Source organism: Protobothrops mucrosquamatus, unplaced genomic scaffold (genome assembly GCF_001527695.2).
Source record: "Protobothrops mucrosquamatus isolate PMUCROS unplaced genomic scaffold, P.Mucros_1.0 scaffold25, whole genome shotgun sequence".
In the NCBI taxonomy this organism is placed as follows: domain Eukaryota; kingdom Metazoa; phylum Chordata; class Lepidosauria; order Squamata; family Viperidae; genus Protobothrops; species Protobothrops mucrosquamatus.
The window spans coordinates 550,735-570,704 of record NW_015386410.1 but is presented as its reverse complement, the minus strand read 5'-3'; the positions used below and the strand labels follow the sequence as shown (position 1 = coordinate 570,704).

The following is a 19,970-nucleotide window of genomic DNA, read 5'->3' as shown; positions in this document are numbered from 1 at the left end:
TATTATGGAAATTAGATTTCCATAACATCCTAATCTTTAATAAAGTAAATCCACTATATTTATGAAATCCAGATAAATAAATCAAAATAAGAGTATAAAAATTCAAGATAAGAAGGAGGGGCAGGGGACATTTCACATTTTCCACTAACTCTCTGATTCACTCTCACTGTCACTGTCACTGTCACTGTCACTCTTGTTGTTGTCATCTTCCTCCTCATCTTCCTCCTCCTCTTTCTTAGCCATATGACGATAATAAAACAAGCTATAAGGAAAAAGGGGATAACACTGTGGGAAACGAAGAAGAACACGGGTGTCAAACTCAATCGCATCATGTGACATATCATGACGTATCACAACTTTGCTGAGCCGGGGTGGGTGTGGCCTGCGTGTGTTCCATCTGGCCCGCAGGACACCAGTTTGATACCCCTGAAGCAGAACGTAGAGGCAGATTTTAAGTTTTCTAGCCTTGTTGAATTCCACCAGCAATCTCTTTTTTTACTGATGAAGCTCTTACACATATCAGCTTCAGAGAATGCAAGGAAAAAATCTAGGATATGCCTTTAATTCATCTACAATACTGGCTGTGCCTGCTGGGTCATATTATTACTTTGCCCAAATTATTTTGTGCATATTTCAATAATGGGATGGGGGTGGGAGACTCAGTTTCCTGCCTAAAACAGATTGCATATCCTGGGTATAAGCACAAAATGTTTGTTACCTTAAAAAAAAAATCTACAGGTAGTTCTCCACTTATGACTATAATTAGAATCAAAATGATGGACATAAGTCATTGGTGTTGTAAGTCGAGGCACCCACAGGATCAGATCTGATTTTTTTCACTGTTTTTATGGTGGACGCTAAGCAAATCCTGTGGTCATTAACCTGAATCACATGTCTTAAGCAAATCCATTCTCTCAGATGGGCGCTTTTTGCTGGAAACTCAAACCAGTCACTCATGACTATGGATGCTGCAACCAGATATAAATTCAAACTGTTGATAAGCACCCGAAATGCAGTCATGTGACCAGGGAGTGATATTTTACAATGGCCAGAAGTGCTTTATGCACCGTAAAGCACCTTTTTCAAAGCTGATGTAACTCAAACCATTGTTAAACGACTGGTTGTAAATTGAGGACGTGTGTTCTATTGAAGTTTGTCTACCATTACTGATTTTTCACCATGGTCCCACCAGAAAGTAGCACCTCATCCCTTGTTTTCTCCTGCCTCAGACTGATGTCCTCAAAGTAGGTTAAACATAAACATACCTCTCTGGGAATAGAGAGACCCCTGAAGGACATCATTTTGAGAAAATTGGTTTTATAGTTTCCATTGGGGAAATTGAATCGCAATTTCCTTAATCTGCAATGGGCAGGTCAGTGTAGGCCAGGGGTCTTCAAACTTGGCCCTTTTATGACTTGTGGACTTCAGCTCCCAGAATTCCTCAGCCAGTGTGCCTGGCTGAGGAGTTCTGGGAGTTGAAGTCCACAAGTCATAAAAGGGCCAAGTTTGAAGACCCCTGGTGTAGGCTCAGAATGATATGGTCCATCCTATCAGAAGCCCAATTCTGCTTTGAAACTACCATAGACCTATTTTTAAAATAACAAAATAAGTTTGTTTAGGACAGCGGTTCTCAACCTATGGGTCGCGACCCCATTTGGGGTCGATCGACCATTTCACGGGGGTCGCCAAGCAAGGCTGTCCGCCATTTTTTTTCTCCTTTTCCGGCGGGTGCCTTACCTCCCTTGAGCTGGGCCAGCTGGTGGTCGGCCTGTTCTGTCTCTGCCGCTTCCCAGCTACGCCTCGGCCGGCGCAGGGGGCGGAACCATGCATGCGCGGTGCTCCCAGGCAGGGAAAGTCCTCGACTTACAACCGGTTGGGTAGTCCTCGACTTACGACCGGTTTAGTCCTCGACTTACGACCGGTTGGGGTCGCGGCATTAAAAAGGTTGAGAACCACTGGTTTAGGACATCATACTGTTTCAGATGTCTATGGGCATTTCAGTGAGCCAGGTCGGTATAGTGCTTAAGGCATCAGACTAGAAACAAGAGGTCCATGAGTCACACCTTAAGCACAATGCCGACTGAGTGACCTTGGACCAGTCACCTTCTCTCAGCCCTGGGAAGGAGGCAATGGCAAACCAAACGAAGATGATGAGGGGTCTGGAAGGTAAACCATGTGATGAACAATTTGAGGGAACTACGTATGTCTAATCTAACAAAGAAAAGGACTAGGGGTGATTATGATAGCAGTCTTCAATATCTGAGGGGCTGTCACAGAGAAGGGGGGGTCGACCTATTTTCCAAAGCACCTGAAGGCAGGACAAGAAGTAACGGGTGGAAGATTATCCAAGATTCTACCTAGAACTAGGGAGAAATTTCCTGTCAGTGAGAACAATTAATCAGTACTTGCCCCTGGAAGCTATAGCTGCTCCATCACTGTAGGTTTTCAAGAACACACTGGACAGCTATTTGTCTGGAATGGTATTGGGTCTCCAGCTTGAACAGGAAGTTGGACTAGAGGCTCTCCCAACCCTATTATTCTATGTTCTATGTTGTAACCACTTCTGAAAAAACTGCCAAGAAAACTGCAGGAACCTGACCAGGCAGTCTCCAAGAATCAGATTCAATTGAATGGAGGGAAAAAAAGCACACTTCAGAGGTGGGAGACAGGGATGGCTATGGCAGCCTTTTCCCACCAACTGCTGCCCAGATGTGACAGCCTCTGAGATTCATAGTTCCAAAACACCTGGAATGTACTAAATGTCTTCATGTTATCTACTTCCATTTATCCCCACCAAATGCAAACGAGGCTACTCAATTTTAAAGTGGTGAGACTCACAAAGCAACAACAATGAAGAACAGCACACCTCCTGTAATCACGCTCACTTTCCAAGCTGTCCAATCAGCTTCAGGGGGTGGAGCCCTGGAAGAAATCCCTAGAGTGAGAGGGTTTTTCACTGTCACAGGTAGTGGTGACAACATTGAAGATGGCGGTGGTGGAAACGATGATGGCGGTGGAACCAGCGGTGGTGGGGGAACAAACCAGGTGGTGTTCTCTTTTGAAGGTAGCACTGAAAGAAGAAAAGGACAAGATGGGAAATAAAGAGACGTCAAGGTGGGGATTAAGAGTTTGGGCTCCTTTTTCTCAGAGGAAGGATAGAATTCTCAAAGGAATTCTATCTCTTTAAACTTCAATCCCTAGTCTAAGGCTTTTCAACCAGTGGTACGGGTACCACCTGTGGTACATTGGCACCTGGCAGGTGGTACGCGACCATCCTAGAAAAGTGGTAGCGGGGGAGGGGAATGAGCTGAACCAGTGGCAGCACCGCAGAAGCCTGAGCGAGAGACGGCTGGAGCTGCAGGGCTGTCAGGGCTCAGCGGAGCTCGGTGCTGATCCTGGTGCTTCTGCTGAGCCCAGAAGAAGCGCCAAACAGCTGGAATGTTGCAGCATCTCCAGGGTCTTATGATTTACATTCAGATGCTTGGCAACTGATTCATATTTATGACGGTCAGTGTCCCAGGGTCATGTGAAGTGACCAAAACCTGCTGCAACCACCCAGCAGACAGGGGGAATAAAAACCAAACACCCCCCCACCCCCGCTGCCAATCCTCAACAGAAATGCTCACAACAATGAAAACCTTGGACAGGAGGAAGAGCGCCGCTGGGTTGCGCAGGCAGATGTCTTGCTCGGCTGTGGCTAGGGGGGCACTTTTTTCAGTGCCATTGTAACTTCGAACAGTCACTAAGCGAACTGTTGTAAGTCAAGGACTACCTGTACTTTATCACTTTTTTCCTTTTTGGGGGGGGGTCATAAAGTTTTTGACACGTTGCTAGGCGATTGGTGGTACTCGGATACTGCCATATCCTAAAAGTGGTACAGTGGGTGAAAAGGTTGAAAAGCCCTGCACTAGTCAACTGGTTAGGTCAGGGGTAGGCAACCTTGGCTCTTTTATGACTCATGGACTTCAACTCCCAGAATTCCTGAGCCAGCATGGCTCAGCTTGGAAACCTCTCCCTTTCCCCTCAGCATGGCTGGCTCAGGAATTCTGGGAGTTGAAGTCCACGAGTCATAAAAGAGCCAAAGTTGCCTACCCCTGGTTTAGGTGAATGGCTTGAAACTGACAAAAAGCAACCTACTTTAAAGGAAAACATATCTGGTATTTAAAAGGCAGACGGACGGACTCCACCTGAGAAGAGAAATGCTCTCTTCATTATCACAAGGTTGAAAAGGAGTCTCTAAAGATGGCCCAGGGGTATATTTTTTATATTGCAATGCTTGTAAAAAGAGCAGGGCTTTAATCACATGGTTGAGCCAACCATCTAAACCTTTTTAACCTCCTCCCTGCAGATACCCCCGAGGTCAGCTGCAGCCACCTCTGCACAAACTATGTAGAGATGTCTTGTTTTTTTCCCCCTTCAGAACTCTTAATGAAAGGCAAGGAAGTGAGGATTTAATCAACCATTAAAAACCAGTTCCCTAGAGCCCAAACTTTGATTTCACAGACTAAAGCTACAAGCTTACGTCTGTGCTAGGAGGCAGGTAGGCAAGCAAGTTGTTAGGCTCAGGTGTTCTACATCCAGGCAGTCTCAGCTGAATCTTCCATTGCTCAGTGGATTTATTTTCACCGAGAGAAGAATATTGTTACAGTCTTTCTTCTATATCAGGCATGTCAAACTCGCAACGTCACACGACATATCGGAGCTTTTTCTCCATTGCTGGCAATGGGGTTGGTGCAGTTTTAGGATGACGCATCCGGCCCATGGGCCGGCAGTTTGACACCCCTGTTCTATATCACAGTCACAGTTTCTCCATCTCGAGTAGAAATTAAGAAACAGCATCTCTTATGGGTGGCCTCTGTATGTGCCCACAGTCCACAATCTGTCTTGCTCACAAATGCTATACCCTCCAAAGAATTTCACAGGGGGTATAAAAAACAATGACCAGTAGACGGCAGCAGATTCAGAGGTCTTGATGATTCTTTATTGCCATCTAGTGGCTACCTAAAGTTTTGCAGCCTAGGAATCATACCCCTAAGGTGGGCACCATCCCCATGTTACAGAATGAGTCTCACTGAGGTTGGCAGAATTTCCTTCTAATTAATCTTGCTATACAGCATGACAGAGTTCATCCAAGCCCATGTGTACTATAGGAATATTACAGATAGTCCTCATTTAATGACTGTTCAGTGACCATTCAAAATTACAACAGTGCTGAACAAAGGGACATGACCTGTACTTGAAGTTATGGCCATTGCGGTGCACTCATGGTCATGTGATGAAACTTTGGTGTTTGGCAGTCTGCCTGCCCTACCCATCTATCTCTCCCTCTTATTTCAGCTATCCGCTCAGCCCACCAGTGCATGCAAGCTGGATGGCACTGGAGGCCCAGGCCTGTTCCCCATTCCCCTACACCCAGCAGGCCTCACCATAGTTATAAGACCAACAGCATATTTACCTTCACATTTCTCTACAGTTGCTGACAGGAGTACCCAGCGAATGAGAGATGTGGCCTTCCTAAAGAGGCCACTTCATGCCATTGTACAAGCATGTGCCATTCTTGCTCTATTTAATCAGTGTTTCTCAACCTTGGCAACTTTACGATGTGTGGACTTTAACTCCCAGAATTCTTCAGCTAGCGTTGCTAGCTGGAGAATTCTGGGAGTTGAAGTCCACACATCGTAAAGTTGCCAAGGTTGAGAAACACTGCGAGTCTATTTGGAGAAGGGCCTTCCAAACAATCATGAGAATGCCGCCTACTTGGAGTATGGTGCAAGGTGCTAGGAAAGGCATCTTCCTGGCCTCCCAAATGTTTGTGTTTGCTAACCTTCTATGCTTTCTAGGCTCAAAAGCTAGCAAACACAGTTGAAAGGCTACCCCTTTGGGGAAAAAGGTCCTCCAAACCGAACCCCAATATGAAGCTTCTGGGGACATGTTCCAGTCCTGATTCACTTCACTCACCCACAACTTGAAAGTCGAGCTGGCTGGAAGTATAGCCACTTGTGTCCACCATTTTACATCGGTATATGCCTGCATCTTTCTCGTTGGCGTCTTTCTTGGTCAGAAAGGAATCTGCCCCACTGGCCATTAGCTCCTCCTTGTTCCCCACCATCTGAGAAGAATAGGTCCACATCATTTCTGTATCTACTTAACAAAGTTGTTGCCATTCAGCATGAAAGAATGGGTGGCAGTACAAGCTCTCTACTGTAGAGTAGGATCATTCAACATACTGCTTCAGTTTGGAAAGTCAAACTCAAAAGCTAAAGAGACGAAGGGAATAGGGTAATAGACAAACTGCTTGTTGGAGACAGTACTTACCCTGTAGAACCTGTATGTCTTCACTCCGTGGCTTGCCTTATGCCATTTTAGAGCACAGTCCAAAATCAAATCTTCATCTTTTTCCACTTGAACTTTCCGTTCTGCAAAATTCAGCATGTTATAATTCTACTGTCAGGCCATGCCAACAGCTGCTACCTTAAATTATACCTTTACTGGGCTTTCTTGACTAGTTACCCTGCCTGGAAATGATGGGAGAAGGCAAAGAGGACCCTTTAAGTGATATTTTCAGTAACAAGTCTCGCCTTTGATTAATGTTTCTACTTCTTTGGAGTAATAAGCAAGAGTGTGAAATTCTGATAAGGATCTGGTCAAACTGGCCAGAGACAAGAATTGTCCAAACATTTGAACTTTAATAACCTAAAAACTCATTATAATGTAAAAACCTCACCTACTGAATATGCAATTGATCATTAACAAATCATGCTAAGAATATTACGGGATGTGAAAGTTGGACTATAAGAAAGGCTGAGCGCCAAAGAATTGAGGCCTTTGAACTATGGTGCTGGAGAAGAGTCCTGCGAGTCCCCTGGACTGCAAGGCGTTCAAACCGGTCAGTCCTAGAGGAGATCAACCCTGACTGCTCTTTAGAAGGCCAGATCCTGAAGTTGAAACTCAAGTACTTTGGCCACCTAATGAGAAGGAAGGACTCACTGGAGAAGAGCCTAATGTTGGGAAAGATTGAGGGCAATAGAAGAAGGGGACGACAGAGAATGAGGTGGCTGGATGGAGTCACTGAAGCAGTAGGCGTGAACTTAAATGGACTCCAGAAGATGGTAGAGGACAGGAAGATGTGGAGGAACGTTGTCCATGGGGTCGCGATGGGTCGGACACGACTTCGCAATTAACAACAACAACAATGAACTGTCACATAGTACATATATAGCTACATATATACCTTTCTGGCTTGGACCCAATTTTTGGCAGAGGCACACCGGGGGAAGAACCTTGCCATCATTTAAAGCTAACAAAAATTTCATGGACCCACAATTTAGACAGGGCTTAGACTGGATTCTTTACCTCTCAATCCAACCAGGTCCTGTTATCTACTAACCCAGCTTAAAACTGCATGAGTCGATTTGGGGTCTGCCCTACCTACCAACACTCACCTCCACACTTGACGTTCTTGGTGCAGCTGTACTGATTTGTAACACATGAGAAGCAACTGATGAAAATATAAATCATCTGACCTGTAGAAATGGAGTTGAATCAGAGGACCAGAAGGGAAAAGCTAACTTGCTGAGTGCAAAGCAGAAGAAAACCAGAAGAGTGGACATGAGGATCCCTGCCAGCCTTATGGTTCTATGATCTTGCTGTTAAAGGCAAAACCACACAGGACTGATGTGTAGACCTAGTAGTATTTTTCCAGAAAAGTATTGTTCACACTGCTCAGTTTTAGATACAGAAGATCCTGGACTCAGTTCCTCTTTTTTTTTTTTTTTTTGCTAAAAGGTCATTTGCAACTCAAAAACTCTGTTCAAAACCACATACAATGACAAAGAATTCACAGAAAGGCATTATATTATGGGGAAAATAGCTTGCTTGCCAAAATGTACAGGAAAATAATGAGAAGAACCATTCAGAATCATTCAGAACCCTCTTTAGAAATCTGATGTGCAGTCAGTACAAGAACATGAAAAATGGCACAGCAAAATGTAGTTTGATACATTTGCTTTCTCCGTTGGAGACTGAAAATGCCATTTGTAGTAGGTGACACTGAATAGGATGCACCAGAATTCTGACTTATAATTGAAACTAGACAACCTGTGACTCCTTGGGTCATCATTTCGGAGATACTTCCTTATCCAGATTCTTCAATGCCTTCAATAATGGCAAAGCTTCTAAAAGACGTGAAAAATTCTTAAAAATTCAGGAAGAGATTCACAGGTGTATCTGCCTTGAAAGTAGCCAACCGTATAGCACAGTCAAACATCACAAGTTGACCACAGGAAATGATTTATGACATTTTGTGCAGTAATGTCAAAAAAATGCTTTATCATAATTTTTGTGTCATAAAGTGTTTTATAACATTTGCCAAATTTCAGTTCCACAAGAATCTTGACTCCCAGATTTTGAACGCATTCTGTGAGTCCATTTGAGGTACCTCAGTTAAAAATTGTTGCCCAATGATACACTGTTTTGCCCAGTTAAAGGTAACAGATACGAAAGTATATAAACTGGAGTTGAAACTAATCCTTCCTTCCTTCCTTCCTTCCTTCCTTCCTTCCTTCCTTCCTTCCTTCCTTCCTTCCTTCCTTCCTTCCTTCCTTCCTGTTCTCAGGAAAGAGGCATTGAGACGAAGTAACGAGTTCCAAAACAGTTATTCTTTATTGCAACACCAACAGAACATATTACACAATGGTGCAGTTCCCTTTTATAGTCCCCTGCACAGAACCTTGCTGGCCAATTGTTGCAAGGGATTTTCCCGCCTTGCGGATGTGCGCAAGGCTGGGAACAGCCTTTCTGGTCCCGGGCATCCACGTGGTCTGCCCGGGCCAATCGCTGCAGCCTGCGCCTGCCGGCCCAGTTCATAACACTTCCTTCCTTCCTTCCTTCCTTCCTTCCTTCCTTCCTTCCTTCCTTCCTTCCTTCCTTCCTTCCTTCCTCTTGAAACAGTTCTAATTATGTTCAGGACCAAATATAGAATAAGACTTGTGAGGAGGGGGGAACAAGAGGAGAATATGACCACTAACCCTGATCAGATGAGGAAAATCACACTTCAAAACAACCCACCATTCATTTTAACCAATTTGATACTCACCACATTCGTTGCTGCAATAGACTACAAACCAAAAGGAGAAACAAAGAAGGTCATTAGCAACAGATGGTTGATCTCCTCCAGCCCCAATTCCCTACCTAGTGGTTTTGAACTGGTACTTGAAGTTGACATTTTAACATCAGTTTGAGCAAGTAATGACCGAGCAAGCAAACCACCAAGATCAATTTCAGTTGACGGTATCAAAATGATACAGTCACAGATCAATCAGAGGAAGAGAGAAAAGTAGGTGGAGATGGCTTCTTTGTTGCTAGAGACCTGTGGGTCTTCTGCTGTCTGTAACTGACATTAAATGAAGTATTCACTCTCAGTTTGCTCTCTGCCTCTCAAACCCCCCTCCCACTTGTCATTTTGGACAAAACCCAGTTCTGCTCCATTAGAGAGACAAAAGAGAAGGTCAAAGTATACTGAACTATGGCACTATTGTGAAGAAGAACCCTAAGTACAGGGTTTCACAGCCTTGGCAACTTTAAGACGCATGGATTTCAATTCCCAGAATTCAGCAGCCAGCAGGTCCTTGGAATACTAGGAGTTCAATTGCCAAGGTTGGGAAAACCCCGCCTTAGTATACAGCAATTAGTAAAGTAGGAAAGTTTCAGAATTTAAGGAATTTCATTTCTCTTTCAAACCAATTCAATCCTTCTGTGGTTGTGGGAATCTCACAAATTCTTGGAAGTCATAGTTTTGGAAAGTTTACTTTCAGCAACTAAAATGGGACAGCTTACCAGAATGGGCAAATTGGCAGCAGCCAGCAATAAAGAGAACATTATGGGGAACCCTCAGATTATGTTGATGGCAAAACACAGATTAGCACCTGGTTATTTAAACTGAGAACTACATCCTCCTTTTTTTTTCCTTTGTAGAAGTAAATAGAGCTTACGTTTTGCAACTTGTGGCATGACCTCTTGAAAATAAGACACCAGTTTCTGGAGGCTCCACATCAATTCATTGAAAAGCTGCTCACCTGCCAAAAAGAAGGAAGATACAAGAGGGTGTTACGGAAAAGTTGTAACCTGGGCTCTGGGACCTGGTCTTGTTGGTGAAAAGCATTCTATGAAATAAATTTAACATCGGGGCAGCTCAATAAAAGACTTAGAGGTAGTCCTAAACCCGGCAGGCACCAACCTGCATTTTCTTTCCACCTGACTAAGTGCGCTTCTCTGGAATCCCTAGAAGGCCAGCTGAGTTTATGCGCTTTTGAGAAACGATACAGGGACTTCTTCTACAGCAGTGGTGGCGAACCTATGGCACGCGTGCCAGAGGCAGCACTCAGAGTCCTCTCTGTGGGCACGCACACCATGCCCCGGAAATGACAACCGTCCCTCTTCAACCAGCCGCCCGCTAACTGGCCGAGGTCCCACATGGCCGGATGCATCCCAGCACCCATGCACTCGCTGGCCTTTGTGTGCAGGGGCCGATGGTGTCAGGCAGCACTCACCCCGGCCCCTGCCTCACCTTTCCCTGTGACAATGGCACCCCCGCCCTGCCTTGCCTTGCCTCGCCTCATCCCGCAGGACGAGCCTCCTGCCCACCGTCCCACCTGCCAGAGACCCCCTGGATCTCCCCCAACCCTGCCCAGCCCCCACAGACATCCCTCCCCACGAGCAACATCGAGGTGATCACGCCTACCTTGGCCACTCCCACCCAATCTGCTATGACCACCACAGCCACGCCCATCCAGTGGGCCACGCCGCCCTGGCACCCGGCAATAAATAAGTGGGTTTTGGGTTGCAGTTTGGGCACTCGATCTCTAAAAGGTTCGCCATCACTGTTCTACAGTCTGTGGAGATCCCGTTGTTATTTGCTAAATATGTCTGTTAAGAATAGCAAACTCAATCTTAGTGATTCATTAGAGTATCCAGTTGTTGAGCCTAGCGATGGAGGATCATTTATATCTTCACCTTCCTCACCTCCCAGCATAGATCATTTTCTCTTTACAAGGACATCATATGTTATCCATATGTGAGTTTGTTGATTCATGAGAGCAAATTCTCTGGCTAGGTTCACTCCAGTTTCCACTGGCTTTGTTGTAAACCTACAGTGAGGCCTTAATCACCAATCATGAGATGGCTTCACTATGGAGGCTTTATCTGGGGTACTTAAACCATTGTCTAAAGAAGAGGGTCTTTTGGAGAGAGTGAACAAATTGTGATCTTGGCTTGGCTTCCTCCCTCTTTATAATCTTTTGCTATTCCAGTGTGTGACTTTAAACCTAGCCAATGTTAGTCACTACTTGTGAGAACCAGATTATTAGACTAGAATTGCCTTTAAAGTGCATGTTAAAAATTGCTAATGTGGAGGGAAGGGGAGGAAAGGGAATTGGGGAATATGAATGGGGGAAATCCTTTCTTCCTTTGGGTAAGGGAATTTCACAAAACCAGCAGATGGTGCTGCTTAGTTAATTCCAAGAGAAAGAAAATAATACATTGGAATACATTATGATGATGACTTTAGACAAGAGCAGCAAACAGGCCACGATGGGTGAATTGGGAAGCCAAGGAAAGCTTTTTTGAGGTATGTGGAGGACCTTGCACCACTAACCCTGTTCTTAATGGATTGCAGTATATCTAAACTCAAAATAATCTTGAGTGCCCTTCAAGAGGAACCAGTCTTATGCATTTCTTTTATGCCCATACAGTACCATTCCTTTTATCAGGCCTCTACCTTCAAAGTTATTTTCCTTGATCTGGTTCAGAGAGCGTTTGAAGTAGACAGTGAGTTTTTTTAGTGTTAATTCATCTGAAAATAATGGAAAAGAGGAACAATTTTAGGTAAAAGAAATATAGCCAGTTTCCTTCCTCCCTGCTCATGCATTTGTCTTAAGAAATCTTGTTTAAATCAGTTCTCCATATCTAAACCTCAGCCCACAGCTTCCACTCCTTTGTGTCCCTTTGTGAATTTATAGGTCTGCAAATATAAACACTATTTCCAAAAGTTTTCTGATTCAAACAAACATTAAAGCAAACATTGCTGGATTCATTTTAAGATAGTGTTTTGTGGACCCATTGTAATTTATGCTTAGAGTGCAGCAAAGTCCAAATCAGGGGTTCAAAATCGTAGCTTTGTGTTATGTGTAAATCTCTCCAAGCATTTCCTTAAAGATTTTCATGCAAAGTCTGAATCCATTAGGAAACTGATTATTATTATCCCTACTACAGGTAGTTCTCGACTTATGATTCAAGTAGAGTCCAAAATTTCCATTGATAAGCAAGACTGTTGTTAAGTGAGTTTTGTCCCATTTTACTAACTTTCTTGCGACAGTTGTTAAGTGAATCACTGCAGCTTTTAACAATACGGTTGTTGAGTGAATCTGGCTTCCCCATGGACTTTGCTTGTCAGAAAGTGGCAAAAGAGGATCACATGACACCCCCCCAAGACACAGCAACCATCATCAACATATGCCAGTTGTCAAGTGTCCGAATTTTGACCACATGACCACTGGGATGTTGCAACGGTCTTAAGTATGAAAAATGGTCTTAAGTCGCTTTTTTCAGGGCTGTTGTAACTTCAAATGGTCCCTAAATGAATGGCTGTAAGTCGAGGACTAACAATATATAAATGTTCAGTACATTTTGAAGCACAGAAAGTTTATCTCACACAGGCACAAAAACACATTAATATATTTTCATAAGTGCATACATTACTTTCCAATGATTTATAACCTCGAAGAAATGATCAGATATAAAATAAACCATCAATTCAGTTTACTGGGTTTGATAGCAAACCTACAATAGCACTAAGATGATCAAAAGCCTGGAGACTAAAACATATGAAGAATGGCTACGGGACTTGGGTTTGGCTAATCTAAAGAAAAGAAGAAATAGGGGAGACATGATAGCAGTGTTCCAGTATCTGAGAGGCTGACACCAAGAAGAGGGAGTCATGTTATTCACCAAAGCCAGAAGACAGGACAGGAAACAATGGTTGGAAACTGATCAAAGAGAGAAGCAACCTGGAATTAAGGAGAAACTTGCTGACAGTGAAGACAATTAACCAGTGGAACAGCTTGCCTTCAGAAATCGTGGGCGCTCCATCACTGGAGATTTTTAAGAAGAGATTGAACATTCACTTATCTGATATAGGTTCTCCTGCTTGAGCAGGAAGAAGACCTCCAAGGTCCCTTCCAGTTCTATTCTATTCTATTCTATTCTATTCTATTCTATTCTATTCTATTCAGATGGTGAACCCAGGGCTGGATCCAGATCTTGTCAGTTCGGATGGCTAATATCAGTTCAGTTAGGATAACTAACTTCAGTTCCATACCAATGTACACACATTCAAAAACAAATGAGACATCACAGCAATCATCTTGCAAGCCCCTGGTTGCATTTATTTGAGTGGGCATCCTAAGCATGACTAGAGCTCAATTTGAACTGGGGCTTTAAGATCAGTGCTTAAATGCAATGCAAACCATGATGCAAGATTACATTATTTAAATTGCTTGCATGAAATAGGAATATGGTCAAAGGAAAGGAAAGGAGTCTCCAGTCTGTTCCTTTAGATTTCTCATCTCCAAATCTGGTCTCAAAAAAGGGTTCATCTTAAAAGGTTTTTTTTAATCACCTCATTCATTCAATATGATATCTTCAGCTTCTATTCTCCCTTCGCTGCCCAGCCTGTCAAAGCAAGTGTCATCAGGATTTATGTTTTTTAAGGCTTTTTTTTCATCCATCAAGGCAGTTCACCCTCTGATTTTTCTATTTGCCTTTTCTATTCAGTTTATTTGTTTTATTTATCTAGGAAGCCTATAAGGTCGCCTATCTTAAGTACATAAATCTGGACAGATAACAACCAGTTTACAAAAACCAATATAAAAGCCTACCACAGAATAGTTAAAAATAATCCAATACAAAAAAACCCCTCCCTGAGACACCATATAACATACTATATATACATGAGTATGAGGCTTCTCTAAATCTTGGTCCGTCCTATGAAGACCTACGGGAAAGGCCAGGTCTCTGTGGCTTTCTCAAAAACCAAGAAGGCCCAGGACCTCTAAATCTCAGGCACCATGAAAGAGAAGAAATGTTGGTTTCATCCCACAGGATGACACCGTTTAAGACAGAGAGGAGATCTGGGGCATGCTGACTTTATCCAGTCTGGTGGGACAAACAGAGATAAGTGGTCCCACAAAAAAACACAATCCATTTATAATATGTGCCTATAAAATATGGCAATTTCTCTAATTTGGTCCTGCCAATGTTTGAAGATGAGGTTGTCATAGCACAGTGTTTCTCAACCTTGACAACTTGAAGATGCATGGAGTTCAACTTCCAGAATTCCCCAGATAGCCATGGGGAATTCTGGAAGTTGAAGTCCAGGCATCTTCAAGTTGTCAGGGTTGAGAAATATGCCCTGATATGAGAAAATCAAAGGAGAGCCTTCAGATTACGCCTCCTGCTCCAAAATATTAATCTTATAAATTAGTATAATTTGGTAACGTGACCTCTTTGTTCCATATATAGGTTACCATATATGTAAAATTTCAAATCCTGCCCTTAAAAATGCTCACAGAGCCAGGATGTAGATTTAAGTCTGTCCAAAAAGGCTCTGAGTCTGATCCACTTCTGACAAATTTAAATCTTGGAGAGCTACTGGAAGGAATGCATTCATACCAATACTACCCATATATTTTTTTCGATCTATGGGCTGATTCGATAGCGTCTCCATGATATTGTCCAGGAGCTGCTGCAATTTTGTTTTGAGTTCAGGGTCCCTTTGGAGTTTGTTTTCCAGGTAGCTATTTTTGAAGTCTTCTTGAAGTGCTATGGCTTCTTTGCTACATTTTAAACAGCCCTGAGATCCTGTGATGACCATGGTCAGGAGCCCAAACTCTAACCAAGACATGACAATATCTTGCCCTGTCAGCTGCTGGAGGGGGCCTTGAACAGCAAAGCAGTGACTTCATAACCATGACCTCACAAAGCCTATGACTCTTCTATTGAAACGTTCCCCATTGTGCTCAGCTGTGGCTCATAATTGGCTGAACTCATCACAATGGGCTGGCTTCACTATACAATGAACAGAAGAAACCACATTATGGTTTAGCACAGTATATGAACATTGCTACAGCATAAATAAAAGTTGCAATGGGTAGAGAAATGCAGTCTGCACTTAACTTCCAATTAGCATCCTGAAATGTTTTTTTAATCAGAAGATGGAGGCAATTTAGCTTCTGTCTTTTCTGATATACTTCCAATGTTCTCTTTCATATTTAATGCCCGTTCCTTATTATTCTTTCATTGGTGAGCTTGTGTTGGATAGACCATCTCTCACTAATATAATCCCTGTAGACCTGCATTGGACTCTATTTCCTGTTTTCCTCAGCCAGCATCTAGACCAATGTTTCCCAATTGGGCAACTTTAAAATAGGGGGACTTCAATTCCCAGAATTCCTCAACCAGCTATGCTCACTGAGGAATTTTGAAAGCTGAAGTCCCCATATCTTAAAATTGCCAAGGTTGGAAACATTGGTCTAAATAATACTGAGTAAGAAGAGCCTATGAGTTTAACTTGAAAGCAGATTTCTTCTTGTGACTCTTTAGTAGAAAGGGGTTTTTTTTAGTGTTGATTTATCTAAAAACCATTGAAGAAAGGAACCACTCTACAAATAGGAAAGCAATTAGCTTCCTATCTGCAGCCAGCTATTGGTCAGCCAAATGAGTATAGATTATTCATAGCCTGCTTTCAGGCCACTGAAACTGACAGCAGTGAAGACCATTCTGGCACTTTAAAGCAGCTCGTGGGATCATGGAAAGTGAGAAGAATTTCAGTATGGAAATGATCCAAAGTACTAATTTGTGGGTTGATGAATCTCTTTGCGATATCTTTGTATCAGGGAGATGAAAGGGTATATCTAAGATCATGAAATAAGTGTGCAGATTCAAATAATATTGTTTAAAATATTAGTGACCCTATAAGAAAACTAGAAATCATAGCATTTCCATAATTTTCAATTATTATTTTTTAATTTATTAAATTTGCATGCCACCCATCTCACCATCAAGGGATTGAACGCCTAGAATTTCCCTCCAAAACTCTTCTTCCTGATACTGGTTGCTATTGTTTCTCTTATATTTTGCCTTTGTTCTCCAAAATGTAAGGCTATGAAGATATGCCATTCTATTCTGCCCAGTTCATCTTGAAAACAACCGTGCAAGGTAGGCTAAACTGAGATCGCCTTATAAAACTGTGTGAAGATTTGAATACATCAAATGCTAGCCCAAGGGTTCTGCAAACAGGAAATGCACATCGGGGTTTCAGCCTGGTTGACTTGCATGCCAAGTGACTCTGGGGTTGACAATAACAGGATAAATTTATTGTACATAAATAGGAAATGTAAGGCAAGAGAATAATTTTGTTAAGAAATGTTTGTTTTTATTAAGGAAGAAATTGATTTTAAAATCGATAATAAAAAATAATTAAGAAATTGAGAGCCAATTTGGTGTAGTGGTTAAAGCATAGGCTAGAAAATAGGTGAGTTCTAGTTTCTCCTTACGCATGAAAGCTATCTAGGCGACTTTGAGTCAATCATTAGCAGATGGTGAGTTCTAGTCCCGCCTTAGGCATGAAAGCTGGTTGGTTGACTTTGGGCCAATCACTAGGAGATGGTAAATTCTAGTTCCATCTTAGGTATAAAAGTCGTCTGGGTGACTTTGGGCTAGTCCCTTTCTCTCAGCCCAAGCCATCTCACAGGATTGTTGTGGAGGAAGGTGTGTTGGATGTTTGCTGCCTTGAGATTACAAATATAAAATAAATATGTTTGCTGCCTTGAATTGTTAAATAAATAAATAAATAAATAAATAAATGTCACGTACATTGATTCAAACAATTCAACTTTCCCTTAAATTTACCCTCCCCCCCAGCTGACCCTGAGAAGGTCAAGTCCCCACAGTCTCCTCTTTCTTAGCTCCGGTCCTCTCACCCGCCACGCCTCATAATCTTCTAAATTCCTGGGCTGTATCCCCCTTTCATCACATCTTGTATATCAGGACTTTGGGACCACCTGGCCACATGGGGTCAAAATAACTCTGGTCACGGTCTGCTCTGCATTAATTAACCTTTGATCCTTAATGGGCACCCCAGGGAAGAAGAGGTGGGAGGGCCTCATAAAAACAACAGAGAGATTAATAGCCAGCCAACCAGCAATTTCACTTTCAGGCCTTGGGACAGCTGGGGGGAGGGGGGAGAGGGAGGAGCTCATCAGCCGGGTGAGGGGTGGGAGGAAAGGGCAGTAATTTGGGAACTGGGGAGGGGGCTTCTAGCAACTGCTTAAGGGGAAAACTAGCCTGTGCTTAGCAGTTGGATTTGCAGGAATCTCAAAATAGAAATAAACTTCACCATCTGCTTCAGATCTGTGTTTAAGGCTCACAAACAGAGAGGGAGGGAAAAAGCGGCAATTCTAGCTGTGAGCCCAAATTACAGGGTTTGGGTCTGTGGCACAATTCAAAAGTTTATCTTAAATTGTGTGAAAATTGCACGCTTCGAAATATTTTGACAAGTGGCTTAGGTTTGGGATTTGGATCTGCTGAACTTACTAAAATATGAATTATTGTTAGAGCAAAATGTGGAATTGCTAAAATTCTCCTTTTTTTGTGCCAAGCATTATTTTTAAGCATTTGGATGCTGATGTGGATTGTAAGTCATTGACAAAGGCTTTTGGTCAGCGTTCTATTAAGGTAAATCTGTTATGCAACACAACATAAGATGCATGTTATCAAAAGGAGAAGAGGGCAAAAATGACACAGATTTGCATAATATTTACATGCATACTAATCTACATATGCTCATGGAAATAATTTAAATATAATTACCTTCATAGGGAAGACTATTAACTATCAGATTGCAATCCTCTCCATATAGCAACTTAAGGGCTTTAGTGTCCCTTTATAATACAGTTAGACTTTGATCTATGACTGTAAGTCTGGTCACCCACATGACTAACCTGAATTTATGACCTTTTTTGCAGCCCTCATTAAGCAAACCAATTCACTATGGGCCAGTTTTGCCAAAAACCAGAAATAAATGCCAGTTTTTGGCAAAACCATTGCAAAATGTGACCAAGAGACAGTGCAAATGATTGTAAATGCAGACTGATTGCCAAGTGTTCCACATGCAGTCACATGACTGCAAGGGGGAGTGGCCATCAGAACTTTGGACCAGGTCATAAGTAATTCCAGATATTATTATGTTCGTAAGTTGAGGACTATTTATTAATAGGACTGAAGCTTTAATTTTAACTGCAGAAGGGGCAATTATTTTTGGCTCTGAATCCCATTGTGTCATATTTGTATAATATCAAAATCTTACAATATTTCAGTCTATCTTACAGAGGTTCACAGCATTCCATGTTGTGAACTCGAATTTTAATTGATTGATTATTAATTATTAACATTATAATGTCAGGAATTTCCAAGACTGTATCTTAGAGATTCACTAGTTTGACAAGATTTTGCCAATCTATCTTTTATTGCTGCTTTATACATTTAGACTCTTGCTTTTCGTTCTGATTACTTTTCTATGAAGAAAGTTCTGAGTCTTGTTCTATTTACTGCCTAGAAAGTTTCTTTGATTATTTAAATTTATTAAAATTTAATCAAGTTATTGAATATACCCAGATGATTAAGCGAATGTAATAACAAAACTGTAATACAGTCTCCTTGAGCTTATTAAAAGACAGTTTAATAAGTTAATTTAATGATCAGTTTAATAAGCAAATGTAACCTCAGTGGAAGGAAATTTCAGCTAGGAAATTTAGGAACACACACACACACACACAGAGAGAGAGAGAGAGAGAGAGAGAGGTATTTTGCCTAGCTGTGTCAATAGAATAAGTCTACTGTTGAAAACAAAACAGAATTGGATAAGATTTGGTGTGGTGGGATGTAGGTACTGGGGAAAAAATAATCAAATTTAAAAATGGGCTGTATCTGGTCGATGGAGGAGAAAAAATGGAGAAAAAAATAATCTCAATGCCCCTGCGATGGAAAATTGGGCAACTTCTTCGCAACAGCCCTAAAATAAGTAACTCCTGACCACTCCTCATAGTTACAACCATTGCAGCATCCCCATGGTCACAAGACCAGAATTCAGGTGCTTGGCAAACCTGCATGTATTTGCGATGGTTGCCGTGTCCCAGGGTGATGTGATCGCCATTTGCAGCCTTCCCAGCTGGTTTCCAATAAGCAAAGTCAATGGGGGAAGCGAGATTCCCTTAACAGCCACGTGATTCACTTAAGCAATTACAGCTTAACAAACGTGCCAAAAGAAAAGGTCACAAAATTGGGTACGACTCACTAAAAATCGCCTTGCTAATCAACAGAAATTCTGGCCCCAATGATGATCCTAAGTCGGGGACTCGCTGTATTTTCCTGGGTCTGCATGGCTGTAGTAGGATGAGTTCAGGAAAAGCCACCAACTCTTTAAGAAGCAGCTAAAAAAGTGCACCCACACCAGACTCAAAGCACATTTGCCCACTTCTGAGCCAAATACAACACACCTGTACTTCTGATAGCAAACAGCATTGTACATAGCCTTAAACCCTGGTGTGTTTTTCTTTGGCCTCCAGAGCAAAATTGACAAGCTAAATATGGAAAAGTAGACATTATGGTCTTTCTCTATCTAGGATGGATTTTTTCTTGGGTGGAAAGACTAGACCAGGGGTAGGCAACCTTGGCTCTTTTATGACTCGTGGACTTCAGCTCCCAGAATTCCTGAGCCAGCATGACTCAGCATGGAAACCTCTCCCTTTCTCCTCAGCATGGCTGGCTCAGGAATTCTGGGAGTTGAAGTCCACGGTCATAAAAGAGTCAAGGTTGCCTAACCCTGGACTAGACCATACCAACTCTCTCATTATGTACCA

The 19,970-nt window shown here is 42.4% G+C and overlaps 1 protein-coding gene across 1 annotated transcript; it reads right to left on the bottom strand.

The window, feature by feature from the left end:
- Positions 1-144: 144 nt before the first annotated feature.
- On the bottom strand, positions 145-14,956 carry IZUMO1 (izumo sperm-egg fusion 1). Its single transcript, XM_029283134.1, has 9 exons — positions 14,725-14,956; positions 11,774-11,848; positions 9,990-10,073; positions 9,095-9,115; positions 7,443-7,523; positions 6,316-6,416; positions 5,959-6,109; positions 2,839-3,070; positions 145-262 (listed from the first exon to the last, which is right to left on the bottom strand). Exons 1-9 carry the CDS (start codon positions 14,954-14,956, stop codon positions 145-147), a joined length of 1,095 nt encoding a protein of 364 aa, XP_029138967.1.
- Positions 14,957-19,970: the final 5,014 nt, after the last annotated feature.